A 21,752-nucleotide genomic window follows, 5' to 3' on the forward strand; every position below is an offset into this window, starting at 1 on the left:
ATCTACGGCTTTGTAATTTCCGATTTTTAACATAACTAACTTGTCGCGCCACACTCTGTATAACTGTGTGCTTTACCACGTAGGACGGTAGTGGAAGCTACCGCTACCGAAGAAGGAGACAGGAAGATGCTGGTACATGGCGAGTAGTTTCTGGATGTAGCCCCATCCTGACAGGGGAGGTGGGTGGGCGGACTGAGCCGATATCGCTTATTCTTGCAGTTGATGGTGTTTCCTTCTCCTTTGATTTATACCTTCTGCATTTAGATGGGTTGGTCTTTACATCGTACCTATACATAATTCCCATTTAATATTTAATGAAAAGTTTCGAAACTGCAACATCCATAGTGAGAAGTCTTTCAGCATCTTGCAAGAGATTGTTTTGTTTCAGTCCATCAAATCTCGAGTTGGCAAGGATGTGAGTAGTCAGGTCATCGGGTTTTAAATACTGAGAACATTGTCTGAACTGGTCTGGTTCTGAAACTATTTTTTTTTGGAACCATCTCCGAAGTGAAAATCGAAACGTTACAATAAACCTATTTTCAATTAAAATTGTTGATGATTCCTATTACATAGAGTAGATTACTGATACCATGTTCAACTAAAGGGGCTTTCTAGAGCTATCCTTGTATTTATATGTAGAGGTAGAATATCTATCATTCCCAGTAACCAATAAGGCTGCAGTGGGGTATGATCTCATTTCACCTGTGATTCCAATGTAAGTGATTCTTTTCACTTAATGATTTCTCTATTAATGTGATTTGCTGCGTTTTCAATGGGGACGGTAGAATAAAAACACCGTCAATCTCTTGAACATATATATTATTATTAAAAGCTTAGATCCAAAAATACATATTATAAAAGATAGAAATTATACATACTAGTCAACATCAATATCAAATATTACAAAAAATCAGAATAGTTCTTCAAATTATAAAGATAAATTCACATAGTTCGGATTCTGAAATTCAAGAATCGAGTTTTCAACAGTTTTCTGATAATTTATACTCCAAAGTACAAGCATGAGATAAATCATAATACGGTATGAGACAATAAAAGGTTGCAAAAAAATGTCTTTATATCAATTATTACAAAATATAACTTTAGAGAGTAAACTTAAACCTAAGGAACAGAGAAAACAACATACAATTTAGGTGACAAAGAGTAACAACATATTTTTTAGGTTAAGATCTAACAGCATCATTAAATCACAGATTATGTGTAAATGCTGTATGACAGATTTATGAAACATATCACATAACGAAACAAAAAAGTGCTACCAAATCAAATATACTTAGATCAGGGCGCATCTGTAAAAATATTAGTACATTGGGATGTTGAGAGGTGACTCATATTTTTTTGCAGAAATTGCTTGAAAATAACTCATATAATAATATTTGAGTTATCCTCCCACTCAAAAACGTCCGGAACATTGTTTAAATAATCAAAATCTCAAGAAATGAAGGAAAAATTCGATTTTTTTCTTGGTTTTTTGATTATAACTTTAAAAGTATTCATTTTCGAGAAAAGTTGCACCGACATAAAAGTTGCGTAATTAAATTTCCTACAATATACGATTAACTGAAAATTTTAAAAATTGTCACACTTGTTGCAAAATAGCAATAATTTCGAAAAAAACCATAAAAAACAAGTATTCGCATTTTACGTTTTTCAACCATTTATCCTACACTTACGACCTTCATATTTAACACAGAAAAACTTTATATGGTAAAACAATACTGTAAATTTCATTAAGATCGGTTTAATAGATTTTGCAAAATAAATTTTGCAATCCAGCTTTCGCAAAAAGAATTCATTTTTTCAAAATGTTGTAGCACTGAAAATAAAGCAGACAGCAAGTTGAATTTTTTTGCGTATAAAAGAATACTGTAGCTTTCATTTGCAATTTGCAAAATTAAAATCGGTAAACTACCACGGCGTCAGGATTTTTTTTAAATAAAGATTAATTTTTGGTGCTACGCGCAGGACAGCGAATAAGTTCGCTCTGATTGGGCATTCCAATCACCTTTGATAATGATTGATAAATTTTAATTTTTATTACATTTCGAAATAAATAAATTTGTTTACTGCAAAATAAAAACACATACTTTGTCCTTTGAAATAACACTTTTTTTAGCAAAAACTTTCTCTGTTCATATATTTTAACCTAGAAAATAAAAGTGTATTATTTTTAAACATAATATGCAATTGTTTAAACAATTTTTCACAAACAATAATAAAATCAGTTTGATTTTTGTGGAATTAAAATATGAACATACAACAAAATGTAGAGTAAGAAAATAATATATTAGATAACGACTGGAAGACATTTTGGTGGAAATCAACTTGTGTGAATCGAACATCGCTGTCCTGCGCGTAGCACCAAAAATTAATGTTTATTTAAAAAAAATCCTGACGTGGTAGTTAACCGATTTTAATTTTGCAAATTGAAAATGAAAGGTACAGTATTCTTCTATTCGCAAAAAAAATTTATTTTGCAAAATTTATTGAACCGATCTTAACTAAATTTACAGTATTGTTTTACCATATATCATAAAGTTTTTCTGGGTGAAATATGAAGGTCCCAAGTTTAGCAGAAATGGTTGAAAAACGTAAAATGCGAATATTTGTTTTTTTTTATGTTTTTTTTCGCAATTATTGGTATTCTGCAACAAGGGTACCAATTTTAAAAATTTTTTACCAATTTTATATTGTAGGAAATTTATGTCCGCAACTTTTATTTTAGTGCAACTTTTCTCAGAAGTGAATACTTAAAGTTATAATCAAAAAACGAAGAAAAAATCGAATTTTTCCTTCATTTTTAGACATTTTGATTATTTAAACAATGTTCTGGACCTTTTTGAGTGGGAGGATAACTCAGTTATTTTTATATAGGTTAATTTCAAGCTATTTCTGCAAAAAAATAGAGTCACTTCTCAAGGTATATCTCAAAACAGATCCGCCCTGGACTAATTCGTTTTTATAGCGTTTTAGGCTTATTAAAACAATTATTCCATGAAATAAAAAATATTTAAAAACTGTAACAATAAAGAATTCAGACGGCGTTTGCAATCAGTTTGGCATGAGAAAATGTTCTATCTCTATAAAAATGTTGGACACCCCCCTTAAAAGATCTACATGTTTTATGTAAGTTTTCTTAAAACTAATATAGACTTGCAACATGGAATTAATGTATGTGCCTTGCATCACGCCGTACACATGAGTTTAAGGGGCTATCCTAGTGTAAAAGTACGAAATTCATATACTTTTTTTGGGGAATTTCTAAAATAAAAAGTACTATACCAATTGTTTTGAAAATTTGCGTGAGCATTTATTATAAAAAGAAGTATATTTAAAACAGTTTTTATAAAAAAATATTGAAAATTAAACGGTTTATGCGCCATCTACTGGCACCGTGAAAATAAAAACATAGGTCCACTGCTGCAATGATTGGGACTAATAGAGATCCTGAAACATGAAATTTCAAAGTTAATATTGAAATATAAGTTATTTTCTATACCATCAACTATAGGTTTTTTAATCGGATAAAAAATGTCAATTTGGCGGTTTTTGAAACTGAAAATGTTTTAACTAATTTTAATAACACTTAAATAACACAATAAATTTTCAACACTTCGTCATTTTTCCAAATTTGAATATTTTTCAAAAATCTTAGTTGATGATATAGGAAATAACTTATATTTCAATAATCACTTTGCAATTTTATGTTTCAGGATCTCTATTAGTCCCAATCACTGCAGCAGTGGAGCCATTTTTTTTTATTTTCACCGTGCCTGTAGATGGCGCATAAATCGATTAATGTTCAACATTTTTTTATGAAAATTGTTCTACATATACTTCTTTTTATAATAAATGCTCATGCAAATTTTGAAAACAATTGGAACAGTATTTTTTATTTTAGAAATTTCCAAAATAAAAGTATATGAATTTCGTACTTTTACACGAGGATAGCCCCTTATTATGTCTTTTTAGGGATAATATAGACCAAACACTGACTTAATGAAATAGAAACTGTTGTAAAGTGTGAGGTATTTTGCAGCAAGGTTACCGTGAGAAAATGCTGTATCTTAATAAAGAATTTAGGCTCGCCCATTTCAAGATGGTGGCTTCATGCCATTTACCATGTTTTCTACACATTAATACAGACTTCCAGCAAGAAATTAGTAGTATAAAGGTTTTTTTCGCCGAACGATTTGGTAGCACTTTTAACTTAACACTTTTTTTTATAGAAGCGATGTAATCAGTTGAGGTAGAACCATTTACATTACAATATGTAGTATATAAGAAACGAACAGTAGATAGTATCCCAAAAATTAAAATAATTAAACGAGACCTTCATTTGACTAAGTTCTTTAATAGTGTAATAGGTGAGTATTTTTGAAAAGTATTTAGTGCTTACTTAAATGTGTTTTTTTTTATTTTTAACATTTTTAAAATATGACATTATTTAATTACGTATTTAATTTTTTGTTATTATCTTATTTAAATTTCTCACGTTAAAATTGGCAATCTCTTCATTGATCTGACTCACATTTTTTCCACAAATCTTTGCGGATATGTTTTTATGATTAACTATTTTCTACCAAAAAAATGACAGTACGAAGTAAACTAAAACTAAATTTCGCAAAACGCGAAAAAATGAGACAATTGTAAAACTGGTCTGCTAGTGGAACATCATATTATTTCATCAAGGCACCTTACATATAGTGACTCTTCTCTATATACACATTTTTCAACAATAAAGTTTTTTTATTAAACGTTAATTGGTAAACCTGACTACAAATCTGCAAAACCCGATTAAAAATCAGCTAAATTTGGGAGGTTTCCATTAAATTTTTTATATGAAAAATTCAAATACAAATTAAGTTTTTAAATCTATCAGATCATATTTCATAACTAAATGAACCCAGAATTTATAAGTCATGTTGTTTAATCTATTCTAGATGTATTTTAATACCACTGTATATAAATTATTGTAATCCAAATGAATCCAATATTTTAATACCACTGTATATAAATCATTGTAATTCAAACACAAAGATCGTTAAAAACAAGATTAACTAGTTAAATAATTAATAAAATTTACTCAATACATACAGTGAACAATATTAATAAATCGTGAGAGGATTAGAGCAGCAGTCACATATAAAAGAACAATTGAAAATAAACAGCAACTCATCAACGGAGTTGAGAAATTTAAATATCCCGGAGCAAGATTAAAACAGTAAACAGGATTATGACGAAGTTTGTCGCAATTCGCAATCCCCTTCTCTTTTATACATTGGTCTTTCGAGCCGGATGTTATTGTTCTTTCTCGAACTTATGGCATACATCTTAGGTTATCTCAGAATACTGTAGTTATTTGTTAAAATTGGAGCTTTGGCAATACTTTATATAATAAGGTTAATGTTTGAGCAATAAGGATAAAGTGAAAAACATGTGAAAAAAAGTACTTGAAAAGAGAGACATCTTCAACCGCAAGAATTGAAAAATATATACACATACATCATATAAAGATCATATAATGATTATGTTCCAAGTACAACGGAAAAACGGATTTAACTCTAAAAGCAGAAGGAGAATTGAAGCAGAAATGCTGCAGGGAGGAGTATTTGAACCGGTTTCTTACCCTTACAGGTTTTTTAGTAGCATTATTTATTAAAACCAAGTTTTACTGATGCCTTGGTATTATTTCTGATGACCAAACGAATATCAACTCATCAAATTGACCAAGTGTGCCATTAAGATTTTCACAAGTAAAGAAAACCTCGTTTATGCTGTTTACCTCTTCAAGGTGTGACTTCTCCATCTGTGAGTGGTGTTAGGATCTGTAAACGCCCTGTTGTGCTTCGCTTTGTTGTGTTGTTAAGCGGGTGCACATGTCTTTTTAATCTATTTTTATTTTAAGTTTTTTTGTATGTTAATATTTACCCTACGGTACAAAATTGAGCTATAAAATTATTGACGATAAAATCTGTATAAACAGGTAGCTAGCTAAAATTTGGCAATTATTTTGTACTTTTTTGAATACTGTTCTTTCTCTATGACACTTAAAAATCACCAACCGATCTTTCATCAATGACGATGATGAGTTAGGGTACTATCTACTAATCCGTTCTTTGAAAGATTTCCAAAACAATATTAGTACAGATATTTCAAATTCCGGGCAGAGTTTGGTGTAAATGTTTAAGAATAAGTTATCCTAAGTTGTAGAAGTTATTTGGAAATGTGTTTGTATATACAAAAAGTTGTATTGAGTTCATTTGCGACACATTATTTGTTTCATGATCATTGTCTCTTTCGTAAACTTTGACTAAAAAGCTGATTGAAAGCGTACTAAACTTTTAAACTGAATACCATAGTTAAGAACTGCTCGTAGTGGATTGTGATGTAGCCGTCTTGATCAGTGTCGTACTGGCGGAAGGAGGATGTGAGTGTCTAAAAAGAATGAAATAGAGTATGTTAATATTATACTAAAAAAAAATGATAAAATATGCAAATATGCGGAGGACATATTTAGAGAATATAAAGTTGAAAAAAAAAACTTAAAAGAAGCATAAAACTTCTAGTGTAATTGATATTTAAAAAAAATGAAAATATACAAAAGCATCACAATTGTTTTCAAAACGTTTCGGTCTTATTAGACCATCATTAATGATACTTGAACATTTGCAAAAAGCCACTTACAAAACGGTTTAAAAACCTTTGGCCGCCAGTAACATAGACGAAATTCTGATGAAAGAATAGTAAAGCTGGTATGGGTAGAAGTTCCAACTGGAAGAAGACCACATGGATGACCTCGACTGCGGTGCAAGACAATATAGCAGGAGACCTAAAAGCTATTGGCCTGGAGAATTGAATGGAGATTGCTCACGGCAGAGGAATGGAAGCATGTTGTTAAGTCAGCTAAAACCCACGAAGGGTTGTAACGCCACAAATGGTTGTAATGCCACGGAGTAAGTAAGGTCTTCAAGACAGGTGATAGTTTGTTTATTAGCTGTTACTCAAATAGTAAACACCCACTATGGGTTTTGTTTTGAACTAACTCTAGGTGTAAATTATATTATTGTTTTAAATTACATTAAAGTAAATAAAATTATTGTTTTTAAAGTGAACTTAAAAGTGGCTTATACAATACGATTGTGTTCGTGGAAAGGAATGTATAGTTTAGTTGATAAGTAGACCAGGGCGCATCTGTAAAAATATTAGTACATTTGGACGTTGAGAGGTGACTCAAATTTTTTTGCAGAAATTGCTTGAAAATAAATCAAATAATAATATTTGAGTTATCCTCCCTCTCAAAAAGGTCCGGAACATTGTTTAAATAATCAAAATGTCAAAAAATTAAGGAAAAATTCGATTTTTTTCTTGGTTTTTTGATTATAACTTTAAAAGTATTCATTTCCGAGAAAAGTTGTACTGACATAAAAGTTGCGTAATTAAATTTACTACAATATAGAATTGGTTAAAAATTTAAAAAATAGTTACTCTTGTTGCAAAATAGCAATAATTGCAAAAAAAACCATACAAAAACAAGTAATCGCATTTTACGTTTTTCAACCATTTATGCTACATTTTCGACCTTCATATTTGACCCTGAAAAACCTTATGACATAATTAAATAACACTGTAAATTTTATTAAGATCGGTTAAATAGATTTTGCAAAATAAATTTTGAAATCCAGCTTCCGTAAAAATATTTATTTTTTCAAAATGTTACAGGACTGAAAATAAAGCAGATAGCAAGTTGAACATTTTTTTGTATATAGAAGTGTACTGTACCTTTCATTCGCAATTTTGCAAAATTAAAATCGATTAACACCACGGTGTCAGGATTTTTTTTAAAATAAACATTAATTATTGGTGCTACGCGCAGGACAGCGGATAGTTTGCTCTGATTGGGCATTGCAATGACCTTTGATAATTATTGATACATTTTAATTTTTATTACATTTCGATATAAATAAATAAATTTGTTTATTGCAAAATAAAAACACATACTCTATCCTTTGAAATAACACTTTTATTAGCAAAAACTTTATTTGTTCATATATTTTAACTTAAATAATAAAAGTTTATTATTTTTAAACATATGCAATTGTTTAAACAATATTTCACAAACAATAATAAAATTAGTTTGATTTTTGTGGAATTAAAATATTAAAATACAACAAAATATAGAGTAAGAAAATAATATATTAGATAAAGATTGGAAGAAATTTTGGTGGAAATCAACTTGTGTGAATCGAACACCGCTGTCCTGCGCGTAGCACCAAAAATTATTGTTTATTTCAAAAATTTTCTGGCGCCGTGGTAATTAATCGATTTTAATTTTGAAAATTGCATATGAAAGGTAAAGTACAGTTCTATAAGCAAAAAAAAATGTAACTTGCTAGCTGCTTTATTTTCAGTCCTGTAACATTTTGAAAAAATGAATTTTTTTTGCGAAAGCTGGATTGCAAAATTTATTTTGCAAAATCTATTAAACCGATCTTAAAGAAATTTACAGTATTGTTTTACTGTATCATCAAGTTTTTCTGGGTGAAATATAAAGGTCCTAAGTGTAGCATAAATGGTTGAAAAACGTAAAATGCGAATACTTGTTTTTGTATGTTTTTTTCGCAATTATTGATATTTTGCAACTAGGGTGACTATTTTTTAAATTTTTAACCAATTTTATATTGTAGAAAATTTAAATACGCAACTTTTATGTCAGTACAACTTTTCTCGGAAATGAATACTTTTAAAGTTATAATCAAAAAACGAAGAAAAAATCGAATTTTTCCTTCAATTTTTGACATTTTGATTATTTAAACAATGTTCCGGACCTTTTTGAGAGGGAAGATAACTCAAATATTATTATTTGATTTATTTTCAAGCAATTTCTGCAAAAAAATTTGAGTCACCTCTCAACGTCCATCTCAAAACAGATCCGCCCTGGACTAAAGCTGATGAATAAGAAAAAAATCTGCAAGTGAGCAATGACGTTACATAGTCAGCTGATTTGAAATGTACAAATATATCAGTAAAATACTCCAAAATATATGAGCTAACTTCTGTATTTGTATATTATTTATGGAATAAATGATAGAAGGATAGAAAATCGACATAAAACAATCTGATACCACAAGAAAGACTTTTAGCGAGCTCGTAAACCAAAAGCGATATCCCTACATCGCATAACATACATTGCGGAAAGATACGCACTGAGTGTCACATCAGCATAGGGATTACGAACACTCGATACGAATCGTATCCGCCATGTTTTCCCATAAGGCGCTATGGTAAAACATGGCGGATACGATGCGTATCGAGTGTACGTAATCCGGGCCCTGGTTTTCGGTGAACCTTCGGTGACTTTCGGTGGAATTTTGTTCACCGAAAACCAGATGTGACAGTCAGTGCGTATCTTTTCGCAATGTATTTTATGCGATGTAAGGATATCGCTTTTGGTTTGCGAGCTCCCTTAAGGTTAACAAATGACATCCCACGTACCGTTTTTTATTCAAAACTGAAAGCTGGCTGAATTTGAAAACTAAATTCAAAAAGAAAGAGATAATATTCACGCCATCCGGGAAACCAAATTATTAGTATATACTGATAAAAGCCAACCTAAAAAGTCAAGGAAGGCAGATAACAGAAATTCGTATGTTTCACTGTGGAGGAAGTTTGTAATACTATGACGGCGTATGTTCACAGATTATTTGGAAATAGAAAGTATTATTCCTTAAAAAAAATTAAGGAGACTATTGGAAAATATTATAGAAGATTAGATTTTCATGAAGTTTCTGAAACAGTCCACTGATTGAAAATAATTCGATGGCAATAACTACAGCAGAAGCAAAATGGCAATTGTCTATATTAAAACGGATAAAAACTATCGATGCACAATTTGACGGAACTTTAAAAAGTTTCACCTGCGGTGCTACGTCTCCTGTGGAGTCTTGCATCGTTATCTATTTTTGTATCTTCATATTTATGCGCCCCCTATACTTGACACCAGGAGCAGCCACTGTTGTTTAATAAATTTTTTTATGTGTAAATTGTTTATAAGATGATGGAAAAAACCACAAGAACATTTATCACAATAAGTCTAATATGATAAAATATAGGTACTTACATATAATACAATGCAACATTGAATAAAATCATCAAACAGTATTGTCCCGTGACCATGTCTATCAAACTTCCTAAGAAGAATATTAATTAAACTATCAGAGAGTCTATAACCGAATGACACAAGTGCCGTTTTCAATTCTTCTTTATCTATGTTGCCTGAGTTATCCCTATCGAAAGATCTGAAGCAGTTTTGCCAGTCTGTGACATACTTCCAAAGAGCTCCGAAATCCTCAAAACTGACCTGGCCTCTATTGTTTCTATCGAACATACCTAAAACATAAGAAATGGATTATCAACTTTCATAGGACCATTTGTATATATGTTATTTCATCAAAAAAATTTACAAAAACTGTAATTATTATTTTGTTTGTTATATTCTGGATAATGATATTACGGATTTATCTCAGAAAATAAAAATATTAAACAAGTCCTAGTACCAACAATGGTGGATGAAAAGGTTTACAGTCATGGACGAGGAGTTTAAAGGAACTTTGGTAACAGAAAAAATATATCTGGTATATAGTTATGGTTATGGTACTGATGACAGAAATACATTCTGCAGATTTCTCAACGATATCGACGAAGTAGATGCAACGAAAATTTACCAGGTATACAATGAACACTGCAAAATATTATGTACTGTATTATTTTAACTATTTATGGGAAATAAGCCACAATATTATTAAAAAATGATTTTTATTAACGTTTCGACGCCCAAATCGGGTGCCGTCGTCAAAATACAAAATACTATTAACATAAACAAAAATGTTGTTGCTTAGTAAAAAAATTCTTCTAATAATTTATTTAATTTGACTCATTTATATCGGCAATTCAGATACATATGATACATTTTAAAGTAGAAGACTTTAAAATGATATTGCCAATATTTATGAGTTGCGTTCCTGGGACGACTTTACTGAAAGATAGTTCATTCGATTACATGAAATCAACCCCAACTCAAGAATATCCGTCACAAAAAAATCATAGCATGTGATCTGTCTTTAAAAAGACAACCACATGCAACGGTGACATTAAAATTCTCGCGTTAGAGATCTCATAGTAAATCACGAGGGAAAACCAGGAAAAAACCTCGTGATACTCCGACATCGTAAGTATTTGGTCTTACATTTAATTTACTCTCAAAATTAATACCAAATTCTGACTTTACTATAATTTTGTTTAAATTATAAATAATGTTAATAATACATGGATATATAAGTAATACTAAAATATAAAATATGTACTAACTCGACTATTGACTTACTAATTGTGGTATTTTCTTTCTATTGACTTCCTCTTTCAGTATGGGTATCCACATCCTACTGCATTCCACCGAGGAATTTGCGACACAATGGGGAACTTGCACATTTTTTTTTATTACATAATAATGTTCAGTTTCGTATAAAAATGAGATTTCCAAAATTTCCCGCTTCAAAAACTCATAATAACTTAGAAATACAAATTTAAAGTCTTCTTTATTTTAAAGTAGTTCAGACGGCCCGTGACGTCACATAGTTTTACATTACTTTTTTATATGGTTATATCAGTGATGTGGGAGGGTTATATGTAAGTATATTCTTCTTCTTCTTCTTTAGTTTATTGGCCTCCACCTACTTGGGTATTTGGCCACAGCATCGTCGCGAAATATGGGAAAATATTTATATTGTAATGACATTTTTTTATCGTATGTCATTGTAATAATATAAAAAATATACCAGTTTGTTGGGATTGGAGTTTACAGTTTTTGAAGGAAAAAAGAGAAAAATTAATATGGAAAATAAAGAAAAACTTTATAAGTATTGTTTAGTGCCATTCTGTACAAGTACAAGCATTCAAAACCCCAATAAAATATTTATTATTTATTATAAATTATCAAATATATTTATAAAACTTAGTGTCAGTGTCAAATCGAATGCCAAACCTATGAGGGAACTTACTCATTTTTTTATTACGTAATATTATTCAGTTTCCTTTAAAAATAATATTTCCAAACTTTCACGCGGTAAAACCTCATAATAACTTAGAAGATAATTTAAAATCTATATATTTTGTTCTGTTTTCTGGCCTTGGTTTAGAAGAACCCTTAGCCAATGTAAAATAGTTCAAACGATCAAAAACGCTTGTGACGTTACATAACTGTATTTTCTACTGACGTTTATAACGTCTAATTTAAAATTATATACAATTTTGTTTACTTTGTTGGTGCAGAATGTACATGCACAACTATATGACGTCACTATGCGTTTTGGACCACCTGTTTTAATTTGAATTTTTAATCGTCTTTAGGGGCCAAACGAAAGACAAACAAAACTTTTTTTATCTTTGATACATGTTTTAAATTATGTTCTGTTGTGATTTATAACATTTTTTTCGAATTTAAAAATTTATGCAAGTTCCCTATTGGTTTCGTTTAGCATAATTAGAGCCGCTTCTTTGATTTTTCTCTTTTTACTATCTGTTTCTTTCAGGACTATACTTGAATCTCTCCACTGAAAGAGATCTTACTTAATATATTATATTAAATATATTAAAGAGACTATACTTGAATCTCTCCACCAGTGGAGAGATTCAAGTATAGTCCTGAAAGAAACAGATAGTAAAAAGAGAAAAATCAAAGAAGCGGCTCTAATGATGCTAAACGAAACCAATTGTGTCGCAAATTCCTCGGTGGAATGCAGTAGGATGTGGATACCCATACTGAAAGAGGAAGTCAATAGAAAGAAAATACCACAATTAGTAAGTCAATAGTCGAGTTAGTACATATTTTATATTTTAGTATTACTTATATATCCATGTATTATTAACATTATTTATAATTTAAACAAAATTATAGTAAAGTCAGAATTTGGTATTAATTTTGAGAGTAAATTAAATGTAAGACCAAATACTTACGATGTCGGGATAGTATCACGAGGTTTTTTCCTGGTTTTCCCTCGTGATTTACTATGAGATCTCTAACGCGAGAATTTTAATGTCACCGTTGCATGTGGTTGTCTTTTTAAAGACAGATCACATGCTATGATTTTTTTGTGACGGATATTCTTGAGTTGGGGTTGATTTCATGTAATCGAATGAACTATCTTTCAGTAAAGTCGTCCCAGGAACGCAACTCATAAATATTGGCAATAACATTTTAAAGTCTTCTACTTTAAAATGTATCATATGTATCTGAATTGCCGATATAAATGAGTCAAATTAAATAAATTATTAGAAGAATTTTTTTACTAAGCAACAACATTTTTGTTTATGTTAGTAGTATTTTGTATTTTGACAACGGCACCCGATTTGGGCGTCGAAACGTTAATAAAAATCATTTTTTAATAATATTGTGGCTTATTTCCCATTATAAATAGTTAAAATTGTAAAAATGCCACAAGAAAATAGCTTCAGAACAACATGTACTGTATTAGTTGTATGCCTAACAACCTATGTCTCCAAAAGTACATAAAACTTTGATTGATTTCTAAAATTACAAAAAGTGCATAAACTACTCCGAACATAATTTCCCCTACTCTGTTGCTGATTGATCAACTATCGGAAGAATTCGGAGAAGTATGGAATAAACACTGCCGTCAGTAGGAAGAGTTTTAATGTTTGTAGAAAATTTTCTCAAACGGAATGTCATTAGGATCTTATAAACTGGTTCTTGCTGACCTAGCAACATCAGAGCCTCTTTTACTTCAAATCAGGCCCGAGGCACTACAAAATTTTCGGGTCCCTAAATAGAATTTAATAATACTAATTTTCTTAAATGTATTAGTTATAAGTCCTCATTGTAATTAATTATTGTATATTCAATATAGTTTGTGCCAATGGCCATTGCAGCCGAGACACATAAATTTAAATAAAAAAAAATATATTTAAAGAAATACAGTTTTCTAGTCGCTTGCACATAAAACTGATTATTAAAATTAATTGATCAATAATATGTGAAATATCGGGTGTAGAATATAAGAGAAAAGTATGTTGCCACTTTTATTTCTTCTATTACAACATTCTGAACTTGTTTTCCCAGCAGAGCAATAGATTCGTTACATGTAGATGATGGGAGGTAGTTGAGGTTTCCACTACCAACGCCATTATATTTTTGTAAGTGACTAGCTAAAAATGGGTCAAATTCGCTTAAATACTCTAAGCAACTTAAAAAATTTCGATTTACTTTTGTAAATAATTTGGTTGTTTAATCATAAAAGGATAGACCGTTCTTGGTCAAAAATGTAATGATTGGCTACTATTCGTTGAAGAACGTTTCTCCAATGTTCCTTTTTTTTCTAAGTAACTTTTTTCCATTAATGTTACAATTTGTCCTGCTGTACTACTTCTCTTGACTAACGCATCAATTATTGATGAAATATGTTCAGGTGATCGCTGATCGCTTATGTTGAATAACCGTCCAATTGATATTTTTCCAGTCATTATACCCATCGGAAGTTAGAAGAACAATTTTCGTTGAAAAGAGTTTACAAACGTAACAATAAGCACAGCTTCATTTAGGACTATTCACTAACCATTCGCGAAGAATTTTCCCCATTAGGTTTAGTTTTATAAAAAATCGCACTTTGCAAATGTCTTGTTTTATTATTATCCAATTGTGTAACACACTCACTCATTTTATCAATATTTTGATTCTATCGATTATTTATAAATTATTGTTGAAATTCCAGATTTAAATGTTTTGATAAATCTAATATATCGCTAGGAAAAGAGTTAGTACTGGCATCGTCGTTTTCTATACAAGATAACGGAGATGTGTCAAGTGAAGTCGCTTGAACATCAACCGTGGAGTCATCATTTTCTTTGGTTGTGGAGTCAGTGTGAAGCAGTGGAGTCATCAGCAACAGGATGGGAGGACGAACTTCCTTTTACGGACTGTTGTGGGGTATAAAAAAATGATAATATTGAATCTTTTTATGCCTGCGCTTCCTATTCTCTTAATTTTTGCTTTTTTCGTTTTTCACTACCACTTCTTTGTAACTCATGATCATAACGAAACGATCGGTTAAGAAAAATAAATGTTTAAAGAAATTTAATAAAACTACTATTGATTTATGAATAGATTAGTTGAACTTAAAAGCACCGGACTGGAAACTAATAAAACCAAGCAAGACCTTATCTTTGCAGAAACTTGCATCAAACGAAAAATTAGATTTAAAAGTGCATTTTGAACAAATATGCGTAGTAGGTATGTTTAGACATAAGATAATAGTGAAGACACCTCTTGTTAATCCTACCTCTTGTGAACCACCCTTTGGAGGGGTGTCTAACAATTTTGTTTATTTTTATTGATACCAACAAGCAATCTACCTACTGTTATTGCAGTTTTATGATAAGAATGGTTTATGGTTTATGAATATACTTATCTCTTTATTGTTATCATTTATTATTTCCTGTTAGTAAAATGAAAGAAATTTGAAAATTTATTTTGCTATAGCAATAAATTTTTTTTAGTGTTCTTTCCGGGCCCCATTAAAATGCGGGCCCGAGGCAGGTGCCTCACGGGCCTAGTGGTAAAATAGGCCCTGAGCAACATAAGACGGAATGCTAAGTGAAACAAAAAACAATTTCTATAGCAAATTTAGAATCTACAATGCTCAATTAATACGATTAAACGAGCCAATGCTTTTTAAATACAATAATTTTTTTCGAATCCTGAGAAAACTAATAAGTATTTTTGAAAGTTTAAAGGCAGAATGAAATATTACATTATTGTCATGGGCCGAAAGTCCCTGAAAACTTCTATAATTTTTATTTTAATAAGTTACAGGGAAGGAAGGTGAAAAAGGTTTAAAAAGGTGAAAGAAAAAAGAGAAAATTGAGTGTGATTTTTAATTTCAAATACCTATCTTATTCAAAAGAAACTTTGTTTATTCTAAGGGACTTTTGGCCCTCGATAATAATGTAATCTTTCATGCTGTCTTTAAATTTTTCAAAAATATTTATTATTTTTCTCAGGATTTGAAAAAAAAATGAATGCAAGTATTTAAAAAGCACTGGCCCAAAATTTTGCGCCTACACTCTTAAATAAATCTACAGAAATATATTTTGTTTTATTCCCTTTAATAAATATGTACCTACTTATATCTTTTACATTTACTTATAGAATATTTTTTAATAGTTGTATTATATTGAAAGAAGAAATTATGCAACCATTTTTGAAGTGAACTTTATACTAAATATATTCCTATTTCACTAACTCCAATAATGTATGAGTCACCATATCATAATCAATTGCTACAATAAAAAAAACATTTGTACAATTGCTGTGACCTTCAGATAAACGAAAAATTTATTGTAAATAAATAATATATGGCCTGGATATAGCAACAATTATTTTTTATGCACCTAGATAGATAGACAGATTTTATGCACCTTTGAGATAAGGCAGATTAGGGATCAATAAAACATACTACTAAGGCCTTTAACAGGATTTACATTTAGATAAATTTTGGTAATTGAAGTTAATTGATAATTAATTAGTTTAAGGCTTAACCTTCCTTTGGATGGGTAGGGTTTGTCATTCAACATGCAATACAACTGACTATAAACCAATCACTACAATATTTTAAATTTTTATAAATATTTTTCTTAAATGGCACCATAAAGTGTAGTATCATCTAAACGTTGAAATGTAGAAAAAAAAAACATTATAAATTATCATCTAGGCTAGACAATTATAGAGTTAACACGTTGACTGCCATATTGAAAAAAATCAGTCTGACAGGCCAAGTTGCCATGATCCTTCAGTCTCTTATAACATATATAGGACTGAGACAAAACTGTGGCTCACACGGCTATAATGAAGAATTATGCCAAGACAACTAAGATGTGTCACACGGCTGTCATCAAAAACAACATGAAGCACAACACTTATGCCTCACGGCAGACAATGTGTTAACATGTTTGGTGAGGATAGCATACATATGAGCCACATGATGCCATCACCAATGTGTACACGGTGCGCATGTATGCCATTGATTATACACATTTTTAATATGTGTTTTTTTGTCCGTTCAGAGTATAAGTCTTAGGATCAGACATCCTCATGTAATGTGTGGTTAATGCATGGGCTTCCAAATTCAACAAAATGTTTCCAAATCTTTTTAAGTACACATTTTTGCAGAAGATATTTAATGCTCATTATAAAAAAAAACATTTTTTTTTGAAAATTGGAGGTATTTTTAAATTTTTTAAATTTGAATTTATCAACAGAAAGAAAGAAATCAACTCAACATCAGAAGAAATCTCTGATGTTGAGCTTGGGCTGTTTGAATATAATATATATAGAAGGGACCGTAATGCAACTACCAGTGATGCTTCAAGGGGTGTTGGTGTGTTGATAGCTGCCGCTAAGAATATCCCTGCTCAATTGGTGGAGTCAAGCCCCGGCCTGGAGCAATTAGTTGTTCAAATTGGCTCTGGCTCTCATAAAACCGTTATAGGATGTGTATATATTCCACCAAGATCATCTCCAGAAAAATACCAACTTTTCAGTGACAATATTGACAGCCTCTCGGAGAAGTACCAATGCCCAATGATCTTACTTGGAGATTTTAACTTGCCGAAGGCCTCATGGACATTTGACCAGTTCTGTTCTCATGCCATCTACTCTCCAGATACTTTGCACCAGGATGCCGAATCAATTGAGATGATGTCAAACTTATGTGCTTTTCACAATTTGTACCAACTTAACAATGTTCCCAACCATTTGGGCAAAACCCTGGACCTGGTTTTTGGTTCGAATGCCCTTTCAGTAGTTGTGACTTTGGCAGATGATGCTCTGGTCCCTGAGGATAGTTACCATCCACCCCTTAATGTAACATTAAGAATATCAGATAGTCATACTAATGTACTTAATGCAACCAAGGATGAATATTATTATGACTTCAAGTTAGCAGACTTTAATTTGTTAAATAGCTATCTTGGAGAGGTTAATTAGGACATGATATTATTAAAACATTCTATCAATGATATGCTTAATATTTTTTATGATGTTCTTTACACAGTTATACACATGGTAGTACCACAAAAGAAAGTCTCAAGGATACTTTCCAAGATGGTTCTCTCAAGAATTAAAAAATGTTATTATTTTAAAAAAAGCAAGCACACAAAGCGTTTAAAGAATCTGGGAGTAAGTATGATTATATTACTTTTTCAAGATTAAGATCACAATGTAAAGTCCTATCTAAAACTTGTTACAATGAATTTGTGTCCAGCTCAGAAAATGCTATTGTCAATGAGAGTAATGTGAAAAAATTCTGGTCCTATGTCAACTCACAACGAAAATCTAATGATTTACCATCTGAAATGTTTTACGAGGTGAGTTGCCAACTGGGGCTTGATCTTCCAAATTTATTTGCAGATTATTTTAAAACTGTTTACTCAACAAAAGTTTGTCAGGCGGTTGAATCTTTATCCTTAATGATATCAGCATAAATGATCTTCAAATCAGTATTTCAACAATTTATGAAGAGATTTGTAATCTAAAAACCAACAAGAGTCCAGGGCCAGATGGAATACCCCCATTATTCTAAAATCATGTAGTTTCGTACTTTCTCGTCCTCTCTATATGATATTTAACTCTTCTTTAAAGTCTGGTTATTTTCCTGAGTTTTGGAAGACTAGCTTCTTGACCCCCATATACAAATCAGGGAATAAAGCTGATGTGTGCAATTATAGGCCAGTTTGCAATTTAAATGTAATTCCAAAACTATTTGAAAAAATAGTAACAAAATATCTTACATCAGTGTTATCATCAACAATAATACCCCAGCAGTATGGATTTCTAAATGGAAGGTCTACTGAGCTTAATTTACTAGTTTACAGTGAGTTTCTGTCAAGTGTCTTGGATGGTGGTGGTGAGGTACACAGTATATACACTGACTTTTCTAAGGCATTTGACAGGGTAAATCATACAATTTTATTGGATAAGCTGAGGACAGCAGGTTTGGGTGGTGGTTTGTTGAGCTGGATCGGCAGCTATTTGTCTGATAGATCTCAAATAGTAAAGGCCAAAGGCTTTAAATCTAAGGAGATAAAAGTACCTTCTGGTATGCCTCAAGGGGCTCATTTGGAACCCTTGTTATTTAACATCTTTATAAATGACATCCAGAGTTGCTTTCAATATTTCGAATTTCTATGTTTTGCTGATGACCTAAAATGCTTCAAGACTGTCTCTTCTACCACTGATTGTATCAACTTGCAGTCAGATTTGTCCAGACTTGTGGACTAGTGTGAAAGAAATTGCATGGATATAAACCCAAAAAAATGCCTCACTATGTATTTCTCTAAAAGGCGTATCCCCTTGGCTTTTTCCTATGCAATTTCTAACCCCATCTTGATCAATATGTCAGCTACTAAGGATCTTGGAGTCTTATTTGACAATGCTCTATCCTTCAGATTTCATATCGCAGAGATTGTTTCTAGAGCCCTTAAAATGGTTGGCTTTGTCAAGAGATGTACAAGAGATTTCACAAATCTCTCAGCAATCCGCCTATTGTATTGTTCATTGTCAGACCCCTATTGGAGTATGCTTCTTCAGTCTGGAATCCCCTCTATACATGCCACGTACACAAATTAGAACATGTGCAAAGAAGATTTTTGCAGTATGTGGCCTTTAAGGCTGGTGTGGATCCCTCTGATAACTACCATTACAATATGATTCACTTCACACGAGATTTTCTCTCCCCCTCTTCAGATTCGCAGGCAATGTAGGGACTTACAGAATCTTTACAAAATTTTTAATGGTATTGCTGATTGCCCAGATCTACTGTACTGTATTGGTTTGGCAGTGCCGTCAAGGAATACTAGATTTCACCTCATGTTTCAACAACCTTTATGTAGAACTAATGTAAAGTTTAATAGTTTTAGTTCAAGGTCTGTAAGGACAGCCAATAACTTATCTCCAAACATTGATTTCAGTATAAGTCAAAGACGCTTTATGTGCTTTATTAAGGATTTAACGCTTGGGGAAGAACACTAATTTATAAGGATATTTATAGGTAGCTAGGTGATTTAGTGTCCAAATAATATTTGTCAATTTATTATCTGTGATAATGCTATCATTGTCTGTGTAATGTTACCATTTTGTGATTTTAATTAAGTATATTTACATATTTTTATAATTAATTTTGAGGTTTAATGTTTATTTTAGCTCTTAAATTATTTTGTAATAATGGGTAAGGCCCGTAAATAAATAAATAAATAAATAAATAAATAATGGTACAAAATGTCATTAAGAACTGGTTGCCATTGTTAAAAGGACAATCACCAATAATCTTACATTGTCGCAATACATGTTTACAGGAAGTCATCTATTTATATGTGAAGATAATCAACTCATGCACTATCAGCTGTTATCAGCAACAGTTTCATGTAATATATTCTTTAATTTGGGTTAAAAAATTTAAACCACAATTAAATAGACAAGTTACAAAGTTCACACATTAGCAACAACATTATATACTTATGAAACATTTTAACAATCAAATCATTAACTACCTTCAACAGTATTTTTCCTGTAAACTGATAGGAAAAATGTTCAAACTCCTTAGGTACATATTTAAGCATCAGAAACACCACTTTTGGAACAAATCTGTAAATTTCACTAACATTTTTTATTAAGTAGCATTTTTGTTTGGAGTCTAATAAATAGCATACTCACATTGCCGGAGGCAAAATTGTTACTAGAAACCTTTAAAAACTTACCAATCATCAGTCTGACAGTTTCTGGATTAAAGGGACTCCAGGTTCCGTTAGAAAGGGCGGACCCAAGTTCGTCGGCATTAATGAATCCACTTCTATCCCTATCAACCCTACAAGTACAAGATTTATGTAAAATAAGCAATATAGAAGCACTTAATTAACTAACCTTTGAAATACATCCCAAAGAAATTGCCTACTGGGCATCGCTGAGGCAAATTGGCTCATTGTGGACTGAAGTTTTTATAAAACTGGAATTTTTTGAGGTTACGCGGCTCGTTTTATTTACTCGATTGCACAATTCGAAAAAAATCTGGAAGAGTTATTTTTAGATTATCATACAACAACAGATCCCAGAAGCTAAAAGGTAAACAATCCACCCAAATTACCTGCAATAATGTACTGTTTATGCACTGGATTTTTTTATGTACCAGTTATTTTATTAGTCACCCACCGTCACTGTCACTAAAACGTAAAACGTCACTAATCACTAACCGGACTAACCTACTAACTGTCACTTTCTACGTAAAACGCTCATATGGCCACGTCATACGATAAAAAGAATTAAATATCAAAGTAATATGTTGCAATATCTTTGTGCCGTCGAGTACAAATGTTTTTATAAGAAAAGAGTTCATTCAAATAATACTGAGAGTTAAACAACCGTAATGTATGGTGATTTTTATTGAAAATAATTCGTTTTTTCTCTAATTAGATATAAGAGGTTGGTCACACTGTACTTCCACTTTCTGTAAACAAAGTGTTCTGTGTCAATAGTAGATCAAATGGCTTTATACAAACTGATACAAACAAACTACTTTCACTACAGGACAGGCTTTTGACAAATGGTATCGAATTCAGAACATTCATATTCATTCATTCTCCCATATATTGCAGCACTAAGTTCCGGTTTCACC

General features: G+C 31.2%; 1 protein-coding gene across 1 annotated transcript; it reads right to left on the reverse strand.

Annotated features, from left to right (window-relative positions):
* Positions 1-801: 801 nt before the first annotated feature.
* LOC126885918 (programmed cell death protein 6) lies at positions 802-21,383 on the reverse strand. Its single transcript, XM_050652724.1, has 5 exons — positions 21,225-21,383; positions 21,005-21,148; positions 20,842-20,948; positions 10,139-10,407; positions 802-6,456 (listed from the first exon to the last, which is right to left on the reverse strand). Exons 2-5 carry the CDS (start codon positions 21,061-21,063, stop codon positions 6,355-6,357), a joined length of 537 nt encoding a protein of 178 aa, XP_050508681.1. The 5' UTR covers positions 21,064-21,148; positions 21,225-21,383; the 3' UTR covers positions 802-6,354.
* Positions 21,384-21,752: the final 369 nt, after the last annotated feature.

Source organism: Diabrotica virgifera, chromosome 1 (genome assembly GCF_917563875.1).
Source record: "Diabrotica virgifera virgifera chromosome 1, PGI_DIABVI_V3a".
NCBI lineage: Eukaryota > Metazoa > Arthropoda > Insecta > Coleoptera > Chrysomelidae > Diabrotica > Diabrotica virgifera.